The sequence below is a fragment of the Saccopteryx bilineata genome, chromosome 1 (assembly GCF_036850765.1).
Source record: "Saccopteryx bilineata isolate mSacBil1 chromosome 1, mSacBil1_pri_phased_curated, whole genome shotgun sequence".
NCBI classification, from domain to species: Eukaryota; Metazoa; Chordata; class Mammalia; order Chiroptera; family Emballonuridae; genus Saccopteryx; species Saccopteryx bilineata.
Window position 1 is genome coordinate 296,740,304 of NC_089490.1, and position 13,080 is coordinate 296,753,383.

Consider the following 13,080-nt stretch of genomic DNA (forward strand, 5'->3'; position numbering starts at 1 on the left):
GAGCCTGCACTCAAGCTGGCGACCTCGGGGTCTCGAACCTGGGTCCTCTGCATCCCAGTCCAATGCTCTATCCACTGCGCCACAGCCTGGTCAGGCTCATTTACCCTTTTAAAAAGGTTTTTCTTCTTCCCGTTTGCTGCCTGAAGCAACCTCTGAAAATGGTTCACTATTCACTTGACCCAGAGAACTCCCCCACAATCATGCAAATCAAGAAGTTCAAATCTTCATGTTCACTTTAAGAACACTCGAGAAACTGCCCAGGCCATCACTGGTATTCATATCTGAAAAGCCACCAAGTATCTGAAGGATGTCACTTTACAGAAGCAATTCTGTGTGCCATTCCATCGTTACAATGGCAAAGTGGGTAGGTGGTGTCCAGGCCAAACAGTGGGGCTGGATGCAGGGTCAATGGCCCAAAAAGACAGCTCAATTTTTGCTGCATGTTTAAAAATGCAGAGTAATGCTGACATTAAGAGATTATATGTAGCCTGACCAGGCGGTGGCGCAGTGGATAGAGCGTTGGACTGGGATGCGGAAGGATCCAGGTTCGAGACCCAAGGTCACCAGCTTGAGTGCGGGCTCATCTGGTTTGAGCAAAAAAAAGCTCACCGGCTTGGACCAAGGTCGCTGGCTCCAGCAAGGGGTTACTCGGTCTGCTGAAGGCCCACGGTCAAGGCACATATGAGAAAGCAATCAATGAACAACTAAGAAGTCGTAATGCGCAACGAGAAAATAATGATTGATGCTTCTCATCTCTCTCCGTTCCTGTCTGTCTGTCCCTGTCTATCTCTGCCTCTGTAAAAAAAAAAAAAAAAAAAAAAGATTATACGTAGATTCCCTGGTCCTTGAGCACATCCAGGTGAACAAAACTCCCAAATTGTGGTGTAGAAATTACAGTGCTCATGGGTGGATTAACCTACACACGAGCTCTCCCTGCCCCATTGAGATGGTCCTCACTGAACAAGAGCTGATTGTCCCTAAGTCGGAAGAGGAGGCTGCACAGATGAAAATGATAGCCCAGAAAACACTGACGAAATAAAAACTTATGGCCCAGGAGTAAATTCAATATAAGATAAATGTTAATGAAAGTATCAAAAAAGTTTTTCTTACTATTATTACTTGTTTAGATTTTTTTAAAATTTATTCATTTTAGAGAGGAGAGAGAGAGAGAGGAGAGAGAGACAGGGGGGAAGAGCTGGAAGCGTCAACTCCCATATGTGCTTTGACCAGGCAAGCCCTGGGTTTCGAACCGGCGACCTCAGCATTTCCAGGTTGACGCTTTATCCACTGCGCCACCACAGGTCAGGCTACTTGTTTAGAATTTATTTATTCATTTTTAGAGAGAGAAACAGAAAGAGAGAGAGAAGGGGGGAGGAGCAGGAAGCATTAACTCTCATATGTGCTTTGACCAGGCAAGCCCAGGGTTTCCAACTGATGACCTCAGCTTTCCAGGTCGACGCTTTATCCACTGCGCCACCACAGGTCAGGCTTTCTGATTAATATTACCAAAGTATTCCATTTTTGTTATTAAAACATTTGTATCAGTTGAAAAAGTCACCCAGGATCTAGTAACCCAGAGATAACTAATGCTTACAGTTTTTTTTAAAAAATATTTTCTTTTTTTTAATTTTTTTAAAATTTTATTCATTTTAGAGAGGAGAGAGAAAGGGAGACAGAGAGGGAGAGAGAGAGGAGAGAGAGACAGAGAGAGAAGGTGGGGAGGAGCAGGAAGCATCAACTCCCATATGTGCCTTGACCAGGCAAGCCCAGGTTTCGAACCAGCGACCTCAGCATTTCCAGGTCGACGCTTTATCCACTGCACCACCACAGGTCAGGCATGCTTACAGTTTTGAGTTAGGACTTTTTCTATGTACATGTGCATGCATATGTGGATACATGCATTGCACAAGTGGACCCTTACACAGATACTAGTTTTACACATATTTGTGAACATCTCAGCTTGCTGATAAATATGTACTTACATCATTTGTAATGATCCACTATAGAAGAATGTCCCATTTTTCCAACTTTTTTTTTAAATTTTTTATTTATTCATTTTAGAGAGGAGAGAGAGAGAGAGAAAGAGAGAGAGAGAGAGAGAGAGAAGGGGGGGGAGGAGCTGGAAGCATCAACTCCCATATGTGCCTTGAGCAGGCAAGCCCAGGGTTTCGAAGTGGCGACCTCAGCATTTCCAGGTCGACGCTTTATCCACTGCGCCACCACAGGTCAGGCCCATTTTTCCAACTTTTTAAAATAATTTCCATTGTTTATTGAGCATCATCAATTTTATTTTATTGGTTTTTGTATTTATTCATTTTGGAAAGGAGAGAGAGAGGGAGAGGGAGAGAGAGAAGGGGGGGGAGGAGTAGGAAGCATCAACTCCCATATGTGCCTTGACCGGGCAACCCCAGGGCTTCAAACCAATGACCTCAGCTTTCCAGGTCGACGCTTTATCCACTGTGCCACCAGTCAGGCCTTCATTTTTCCAACTCTTGGCCATTTAGTTAGTAAATCTTTATGCCTGTGTCCAATTCTTCTACTAGAGGAATCAGATTCAAATGATTTGAACATATTTATTAACATCAATTCTTTGGTCTATTATATTGTAGCAGCTCCGCCAGTTATTTCTTTAAACTTTATTTATTCTAAGATATTGTTAGTTTTATATTTTTAGTAGTAAAATTCTTGTATTGATTGGTTTTTATGTATTAAACCAGCCTCGCATTCTGAAGATAAAGTCCACTTGGTTGTGGTATGTTTTAATGTTTTTGGTGTCAGGGTTACATTGACCTAAAAAAAAGTTAAGCTCTGAAAAAATTATTCTAAAATTATTCACAAATAACTTTATGGGGTCACTTATCCCAGCTCCCCTCCCTCCCCAATCTGTCTAGAATGTTCCAGTTTTCTAGGACTGTCCCTTTCTATCCTCTGACTAGATATCTGGGGCTTTGATGACTACCCCCCTATGGCTGTGCTCACATCCAAGGCTAAACAATGAGTTTTCCTCTGGAGGGAGAAATATGGCCAACTATCAGTCTGGATCTCCAATCTGTCTGCCACTAATTATATTTCAGAGTCCTCAAGTTGCAACTTTAAGCATTTTATTCAGATTTTAGAGTTGCATTAAGGAGACAGAGGACAGAGAGCGTTTACTGCATCTTCTCCAGAGCTGAAACTCAATGAGTTTCAATTAGTAATTTAGTTGCATCTCCGTTTCCACTTTACCATATATTAACCTCTCTCTTTTTCATCTTTTTGGATGCACACTAAGATTTCATGAAAAGAAAAAATATTGAAGAACGTAAACAAGAATTTGCCATCTAGAAAGTCATATTCCCTTGTTCTCCTCGACTCCACAGCCTTTATCTCTTACCTCTTTCTCTTCAGTCTAACGAAAGAGCAGACAGGGGACAAGCAGGCTGCTCCAATGTTACAATGAGATTTTCAGGAGATTGATTTTGGCCTCTATGCCGAAATAAAGGATTCCCTAAAGGCTGTAATTTGCTTAAATTTCAGGCCTTCTTTCTGATATTTCTCTGGAAACAATGAAAAAGAAGTACAAGTTTCTTTATGATTGCCCTTTACATTAAATGGGAGTAATATCAAGTGTACCAGGGTAGGAACACATGATCACGAACTGAAGAATTTTGGAACTGAAAGTAATTTTAGATTCTCTGTGCTTCAGTTTAACAAATGTAGTCACACACTAAAATTGGGAGAGTCCATAGGTAAAATGGCTGGCAACTGAGATGTAATGAAATGAAATGCTCAGAGCCAGCCTGGTAGGCTAAATCAGGAACAACAAAGAGGCTTTGTCACTAGGAAGCGGCCATTATGCTGTTTTAGTTAATTATTACCAAATTGTAACACGTGCCCTGTGTCATCAGATCTTCCAATTTCTCATGGGAAGTCAAATTATGATTTTTGTGTGAAATATTTAATATTGGCTCAAAGTTTCTAACAGTGCTTGGGCCAAATAACACAGGGCTATATTCTGGATATAGTATGTAAGACATCCTTTCTGACTTCTGGCGCAGGTAAAGTTTAAAACGCAGAGCAAAATATAAAATAAAATGCAGAGCAAAGGAGATAGGGTTCCCTTTTCCCCCAATCCTTATTTAACCGTTGACCTTAGAAAGAGATACAGCTTTGTAAGTTCTTTAGAATAAAGGGGGATGAGAAAGGCCGATGGGTAGGCCTTTGGAGTAGACCCAAACTGGGATATTTACAATCTGTTTGCATGCCACGTCTTGAGCACTTAAATTCTACAGAAAGAGGATTGGCTGAAAACACATCTATAAGAGGTTTTCATAGCATAAAGATTAAAGATTAAAAGCTTAGGCTTTGAAGTCAACAGAACTCGCCAAGTATGTAGCTTTCTGATGATCTGACCCAATTCAAGACTGTATCATTCAAATGGTCTTTTATTATAGCAAGTTACTTAACCTCAAATGCTGACAAGGTGATGTGTATGTAATAAATACCCACCCATGTGCAATGATGTGAAGATGAACTAATATACACTGTTTAGCACAGTGATGTGGAGTCACGGGAGGGGGGGTGTTTTGAGCAGCAGTAACATGATCAAACATGCTGTAGGAGGACTAATTTAGGGTTTGTAGGCTGAATAGGGTAGATATTGGAGGCAGAAAGAAATAAACAAGACTGGAGTTTGGATAGAGACAATGTTTGGAAATAATTTTAACAAAGGTAGTAGTATCTAAAACTTGGAAGATGAATGACATAATAGCATGAACTTAGAAGATGTTGATGACAAAAGCATGGGAAGTGCCACTTAGAAGCAGCAGCAGCAGCAATGTTCAGAGAGAAGAAAAAAAACCACAAGAACTTCAGTGCCATGGAAAACAAGGGAAAAGTTAAGAAGGTATGTATAGCAAAATCGGCACCTATTTTTCCAAAATCTTATTTTGGATGCCATGAAATAATTCTTACCAACTTTGAGGCAATTGGTTATTTGAATCTTATTCAAATGACCTTTAACAGGTACATGAACTAATACTATAATAGCATCTTAACCTTGGAAAAGATCCCATCACCTTATATACTTTCATATTTAATGCCAGGACATTAACCAAAATCTTACACAGGTGGTTAGAATTATGAACATGGGCAACTTCTTCATTAAGTGACCTCCATCCATTTTATTGTTGCAGTTACCATTTTTAAAAAGCTGTTTTTTCAATTGACTTTTCCCCCCATAACTATTCATATAAGATACAATCCATTCTCCCACATTATGTCTTGTCCTTCTTGTTCTGTAATTCCAACTACACAATATAGTTTCAAACAAATTCACTACACTGGTCATGCTCTTTTGAGTATCACTTAAAAACTAATGCCCAGTACTGAACACCATACTACAGAAATGGTGTGACCAATGCCAAGTGTAAAATATATTACAGTAGTTCCCCCTTATCCATGGGGAGGAAATATTGATACATTCCACAAGCCCTGGTGGATGCCTGAAACAGGCTAGTTTCAAACCCTGTATGTGCTATGCTTTTTCTATACATACATACCTACGATAGCTTAACTTATAATTTCAGCAAGGTAAGAAACAATAAAACAATTATAATATCAGAATAGGAGTTATGTGAATGAGGTGTCTCTTTGATAACCAATCTAACCAAAACAGCTAAGTGACCAACAGGCACAGTGTGGATTTACTAGACAAAGGGACGATTCATGTCCCTGGTAAAATGTAGAGAGATGGCCTGAGAGTTCATCATGCTACTCAGAACAGTGAACAACTTAAAACTTATGACTATTTCTGGGATTTCCCATTTAATATTTTTGGGCCACAGCTGACCATAAATAACAATCTGTGGAAAATGAAACCGTAGATAAGGGGGTTGCAGAACTGTTTCTCTCATTTTGGCATCATGCAGATAAAGGACACAAGAAAGCTCCTGTTAGTAGGGTTCCAATACTAAAATTAGATGATTGCTAATGTAGGTTTTAACTTTCCTCTGACCCCCCACACTATACATGAACAAGATAGGACTTCTGCTTTTGCCTGCATGATATTGCACACTAAATTGCACTAAAATACAGTTCCTTCTTTTTAAACAGTGCATAGCAAAATTCAAATAAATTAAAATACCCTCGACTTTTCCTCATCAGGATCCTGTCATACTGCATTACCCTGCATGTTTAATATAGAGCCTGCACTGATCCAAGCCATAGGTATGTTCTTTTCCCTTTCTACGTCTGAACTTTTTAAAGATTTGTTATTGATATATTTTAGTTATATATATCAATAAAAAAATATATTTTAGAGGAGTAGGAAGCATCAACTCATAGTAGTTGCTTGTCATGTGTCTTGACTGGGCAAGCCTGGGGCTTCAAACCAGTGACCTCAGCATTCCCGGTTGACACTTTATCTACTGCGCCACCACAGGTCAGGTTGAACTCCTTAATATTCATGTATTTTAAGTGATTAGTCAGCTAAGATGGATTTAATTCTCTAGTCTGGGGTTATATTAGGATAGGTGGATATAGTGGCTTTGTATTTAATATGAGACCAGTTTTTAAGTATTGTTCAAAATCATTACACAGGCATTGAAAGACTAAAATTGCTTACAGCTAATTGCTCAGTGGCCCTGACTGGCTACTTGGTGGTAGAGCGTTGGCCCGGCATGTGGATGTCCTGGGTCCTATTCCCAGCCAGGGCACCTAAGAGAAGCACCCACCTGCTTCTTCACCCTTATCCCTCTCCTTTCTCTCTGTCTCTTCCCCTCCCGCAGCCAAGGCTCCTTTGGAGCAAAGTTGGCCTGGGCGCTGAGGATGGCTCTGTGGCCTCTGCCTCAGGCGCTAGAATGGGTTCGAATGCAATGGAGCCAAGCCCCAAATGGGCCGAGTATCAACCCCTAGTAGGTATGCCAGGTGGATCCTGGTCAGGCGCATGCGAGTCTGTCTTTGCCTTCCAGCTTCTCACTTCAGAAAAATACAATCAAACAAACACAACTTTTTAGAGAATGCAGATACAGTATTATGATTTGCTGAATATTCCAATTATTGCTACGTATATTGTATGGCTGATAATAAAACACTTTTAATATTAAATTAAAATACAATTTGTTTTTGTAGTACATTACATTCCCTGCTATAATGTTTATTAAAACATAATCCATGTACCACTTGCATCAGAACCACCTATAACTAAAGAAAAATCTAATTTGGAATGATCCTATAGTGCTTGTTAAAAGTGCTGTTTCTCGCCCTGGCTGGTTGGCTCAGCGGTAGAGCGTCGGCCTGGCGTGCGGGGGACCCTGGTTCGATTCCCGGCCAGGGCACATAGAAGCGCCCATTTGCTTCTCCACCCTTCCCTTCCTTCCTCTCTGTCTCTCTCTTCCCCTCCCGCAGCCAAGGCTCCATTGGATCAGATGCCCCAGGCGCTAGAGTGGCTCTGGGTGCAGCATAGCGATGCCCAGGAGGGGCAGAGCATCGCCCCTGGTGGGCGTGCCGGGTGGATCCCGGTCGGGCACATGCCGGAGTCTGCCTGACTGTCTCTCCCCGTTTCCAGCTTCAGGGGGGAAAAAAAAAAAAAGTGCTGTTTCTCTGTGTTCCCTGATATGGAACAATTTCCCAAGATACAGTAAATGGAAAAAGGCAACGTGCAGCACAATGTGCACAGACATGCACAGAATATACAAACAGGCAGCACTGCCTGCCTCTGGAGGAGCCAAGGCAAGGGGAAGCAGGAGACCTTTTATGCTATATGCTCCATTATACCTTTTGACTGTCAAGTGTATAAGTGCTTAAGAGAAAGCCATCTTAAAAGTACATTCTCAGGCTTATTCTGGACCTCCTCGGTCAGAATCAGTGGAATTAGGATTTAGAAATCTTAATTTTTAGAATGTTCTCCAGAGAACTCTCATAAACAGTGAGTGATATCTGAGATCACTCTATGAACATTATCTTTCTATGGTACTATGAAGTTTTCCCTTTCTTGGGAATGTATAAAAAAATTAGCTCTATTAAATTCAGTATAAAAATGGTGTTTCTATTAAATGAACCGTTTATAACTTAAATTTATAAAGAACAAAGCATGACTATGAAAAACAGAAATCTGCTTTTTGTCAATAAGCAGAAAAATGATTTACAATACTGTTGACTTAAAAAAATCAGGTATGTTTTGCTAGGCTGTTAATGTAATTTTGAACTTTTAATTCAAGCTTATTCAAAAAAATAGAAAAACAGTAGGAGTGAAGACAAAATTCTAATTTGCAATACATTATGTAATTGGGGGTGGGTGAGACATCAATTTATTCTATTTGGTATTATTAAATTACTGTAACATAAGTATACACTAATAACAGGGAAATTAGCCTGAGATGCAGAGAATAACAGACAAGTAAATTAGTTGTTAAAACAATTCAGGAATACATCAGCAGGGTGTTAATGCTGCTTTTGACTGGAGGGCTTAGTTTTCTTTAAAAATTGTCACAACAGAAAAAACAGAAATACTGAAATAATTATTTTAGTAAATAATTTAAATGGTGTTAACTGTATATACAGATCAAGACACCTAAACCAAATGCAAGTTCTTGAAACACAAAACAATAATATTTCTAAAACATAATTGCAAGATAATGAGAGCAGTAGGCCAAGTGCTGAGCATGAATGTTGAAACCTCTCAATTTCAACTCTGTGTAACTTAAACTGAGTATGATCTTTAAGTAGCTATTCTGGACTTCAATTGCCTCATCTGAAAACTAAGGAACATAGCATCTTATTTATTGAGATTTTTTTTAGAAAATTTTTAATTTTATTGATTTTTAGAGAGGAAGAGACAGAGACAAAGAACATTAATCCGCTGTCCCACTATTTATGCATTCATTGCTTGACTCCTGTATGTGTGCTGACTAGGCATCAAACCTGCCACCTCAGCATGTCGGGACGACGCTCTCACCAACTGAGCTACCAGGCCAGGGCCTCAGAATATTTTAAACAGAAAAATATGTAAAAAGACCAAGCATGGAGTCTGTCATTAGTGTGTGATTAAATTTCAGTTCTTTTCTTCTCTATTAAGAGAACTGTTAAAAACAAAATTCCAAAATTTTACTGGGTGTCTAATTACTCAAAAGAATAAAATGAGACCCAGAAATATTAAAATATAAAAAGGAAAGGTTTGCCCAAGTTACATAGATAGTGTATTAACAATTTCGGAAGAATTATCTCCCAAAGTCTCCTGGTCCTTTAAGAGTTCAGGTGCAAATTCTAACTCAAGAAAGAAAATGAATCCAGTATTGAAAATTATAAAAAATTTTGGAAATCATGTGCTCAGGCAACAAACATTTGTCAGGAATAACAAGATGTAAGTACCCAATACTTTTGAATATGGTTTTACTAAATAAAGCATGAGTCATTTCAAAGCAAAAGTAGTTTATGATATCAATTCTAACATACAATACATTTAAGTCACTATATGAATTTAAGTTTTTATTTGTGTATTTCACTGTAGTGCTGTGACAACAAAATGACATCTGTGTACCAAAGCATACACACATCAACAGTAAGATGTAACTTTACATTACACCACTGCTAGAATATTTAGCTTTTTGTAGGATACATAAGCATGTAAGATGGCCACACCAAATAATTTTCTGTTTTTTTCCCTTAGATAATCTTAATTTTTATCAGTAATACTTTATCAATCTCATTGTTAATAGAACTGTAAATTATCTGGGAGATAGGGAATTGGGGCAGGGGAAGAAATCATTCAACTGTATTATACTATAATAGTTGCTAGAGTAATCTCACACACACCAATAAGGAACTGTCATCATAATTAAGGGCTAGTTACCGTTGTTAGTTGCACAATGATAAAGTTCTCTTCAAAATATTGGTTAGCCCATTTATAGTATGAAAAACACCCTTTCCACTTATGCAGAAGAAAAAAATATTCAGAAAGTTATTTTTGGCCTTGCTATGTCAAAAAGTCAACTGTACAAAGATCTATGTGTCAAACCTAAAATTATAATTTTAAAAGTCTATTAAAAACAAAAATGTCATGCATTTTTATTAATTATGCAGAGGCTTTAAAACTGTTGCAAGACCATGTAATATATATTAGTTTTTATATTGCTACTGCACAACTAACAGCAAACCTGATTAGATTAACAGAAATCTGGCTTAATTACTAGCCTTTATATATCATACTAGGGAGACAAATGCCACAAGGCCTGCAGAAATATTCACTTCTGAGCACTTCAATGGCAGAATAACTTGTGTTATAATCCATCACACACAGAATAACAAAAGAAAAGAATTCTGCAGTCTCACATTACAAAAAAAAAATGTACTGCTGTAAAATATTAAGGAGTAAAAGATATCATCTATAATACAAATAACTAGTGTCAAAAAACAAACAAAACCTCTAAATAAAAACCTTGAAATACATAGCAACTGAAGCACAAAACTGCATTAAATACAGTAAAGGTTTAATAAGACTGGTTAATAAAAGACACAAAAATAGGGGAACTAGGGAAACCAGTAAATAAAAATAAAATCATGGGGAAAAAAATCTGACCCATTGTTTTGCCCCTAGGTGGAGCACAATTTCTGGAGGGTGTCTTTCCACTCATATAATACCTAACACTGTACATGAATATTTTAATGTCACAGAAAAACTTGGGTTCTCCAATGAAATTCTTGATAAATTTTTTGAAGTAGACGATATTATGAATAAAAGAACGGCCAATAAATGGGCACCTATTGTTTTTAACACTGCAGATTTACAGAAACTTTTTAAAAGTTATCATAATCTTTTTTGTCTTTTTTCCCCTCAGCTTCAAATCCATCAACCCCATCGCTATCCCTTCTTCGTTTCCTGTTGTTGTGGATGTTGAAACGCTGGCTCATTTGGGGTAATGGATCCATGCCTAGAACTTTGTGGATCTGGCGGAATGCAAGGAGTCTCAATGCAAACTGTAACAAAAAGAGTCAGAAGGTAGTTAATTTTAAAAAAACAAAATAATAATCCTTATTGTTTATGCCCTTTATGTAAAAAAGCCTATTCTTAACAAAACAAATACCTTTAATAATATTAGTTTCATAACTGAAATACTCCATATGTTGTGTGGTTTTTATTTTTATTTTTTTACAGAGACAGTGAGTCAGAGAGAGGGACAGACAGGGACAGACAGACAGGAACGGAGAGAGATGAGAAGCATCAATCATTAGTTTTTCATTTTGCGTTGCAACACCTTAGTTGTTCATTGATTGCTTTCTCATATGTGCCTTGACCGCGGGCCTTCAGCAGACCGAGTAAACCCTTGCGCTGGAGCCAGCGACCTTGGGTTCAAGCTGGTGGGCTTTAACTCAAACCAGATGAGCCCGCACTCAAGCTGGCGACCTCGGGGTCTCGAAACCTGGGTCCTCTGCATCCCAGTCCGATGCTCTATCCACTGTACCACCGCCTGGTCAGGCTAATTTGATTTTTTAAAACGTAAGTTAAAAAAAAAAGATCTTTAAACAATTTAGCATTATGTTCATTAAAAAATAAAAAAAAAAACAAAAAAACAAAACCCTTGAGCCTGACCAGGCAGTGGCTCAGTGAATAGAGTGACGGACCAGGATGGGGAGGACCCAGGTTTGAAACCTAGAGGTTGCAGGCGTGAGCGTAGGCTCATCTGGTTTGAGCAAGGCTCACCAGCTTGAGCCCTAGGTTGCTGGCTTGAGCAAGGGGTCACTCGGTCTGCTGTAGCCTCCTGGTTACGGCACATATGAGAAAGCAATCAATGAACTAAGGTGCCGCAATGAAGAACTGATGCTTCTCATCTCTCTCCCTTCCTGTCTGTCCCTCTCTCTGTCTTTCACTGTCTGTCCCTCTCTGTCTCTGTCACAAAAATACCTGAAACAATATACATCAAAAGAAGAGTGTCTCATTCATTGAGTGAAGCCCTCTTTGGGTCACACAGTCACGTCTTCCCACTGTGGACGTCCATGTGTGCAGGCTCAGCACCAGCGGCACACGCACACACACATATATATACATCTCCAGATTTACAGAGAGAATCGCACTTCTTCAACTTGTCACTTCATGAACTAAAAAGATCTTCACTAAATGACTATGCATACACAGAAATTTGTTAGGCAACAACAATGCCACAAGATTCCATGAAATCTTGAAACTAGAGGGACTTCTGAGACATAATTTAATCTATTCCTCAAATTTCTGGGAAAATATATCCCTTAAACTAATTTACAGAGATTTTATAGTTTCTTGGTTAAATGGCAACTTTAACTACATGGTTATAAACTCCAGTATAATTATTTAGCCTTTTTAAATTAAAAAAATATTTTATTTATTCATTTCAGAGAGGAGAAAGAGAGAGAGAGAGAGAGAGAGAGAGAGAGAGAGAGAGAGAAGGCAGGGGAGTGGGAAGCATCAACTCCCAAATGCGCCTTGACCAGGCAAGCCCTCAGTTTCAAACTGGTGACCTCAACACTTTATCCACTGTGCAACCACAGGTCACGCCTTTTTTCTTTTTTTTTTTTTAAAAAGATTTTATTTCTTAGCCTATTCTTTGAGCTATAGGTAACATAAGATCCATCTGCCCTGTCAATCACTAATCTACTTTTTTGTCTCTATAGATGTGCCTACTATGGACATTTTACATAAAGGGATTCATATAGCTTTTTGTGTCTGGCTCCTTTCACTCAGCATGAAGTTTTCAAGGTCCATCCATACTATAGTATGTATTAATAACTGCCCCCCCCTTTTAAAGATTTAATTCATTGATTTTATGGGGGGGGGTGATGAGAAGTAATTGCTTCATTCCAGCTGTTCACTGGTTGCTTGTTGTATGTGCTTTGACTGGGCAAGTCCAAGGTTTCCAATGAGTGAACTCAGCGTTCCAGGCCGCCACTCTATCCACTGCATCACCACAGGCCAGGCTAATACATTTCTTTCAATGGCTGTAATAGTCTAGTGTGTGAAAATATCATATTTGTTTATCCAACCATTCATCAACTGATGAACATTTGGGATATATCCACCTTTTGGCAATTATACATAATGTGATGTACATTCATGTACAAGTTTTTGTGTGG

General features: G+C 38.7%; 1 protein-coding gene across 2 annotated transcripts in view; it reads right to left on the reverse strand.

Annotated features, from left to right (window-relative positions):
• Positions 1 to 9,452: 9,452 nt before the first annotated feature.
• The window catches only part of ZFR (zinc finger RNA binding protein), a 90,249-nt gene continuing 86,621 nt past the window's right edge, over positions 9,453 to 13,080 (reverse strand). For both annotated transcript variants that reach the window (XM_066244260.1, XM_066244261.1), the window contains one exon: positions 9,453 to 10,953. In XM_066244260.1, coding sequence (XP_066100357.1) covers positions 10,774 to 10,953 — 180 coding nt within the window. In that variant the 3' untranslated portion in view covers positions 9,453 to 10,773. The remainder of the gene's footprint in view (positions 10,954 to 13,080) is intronic.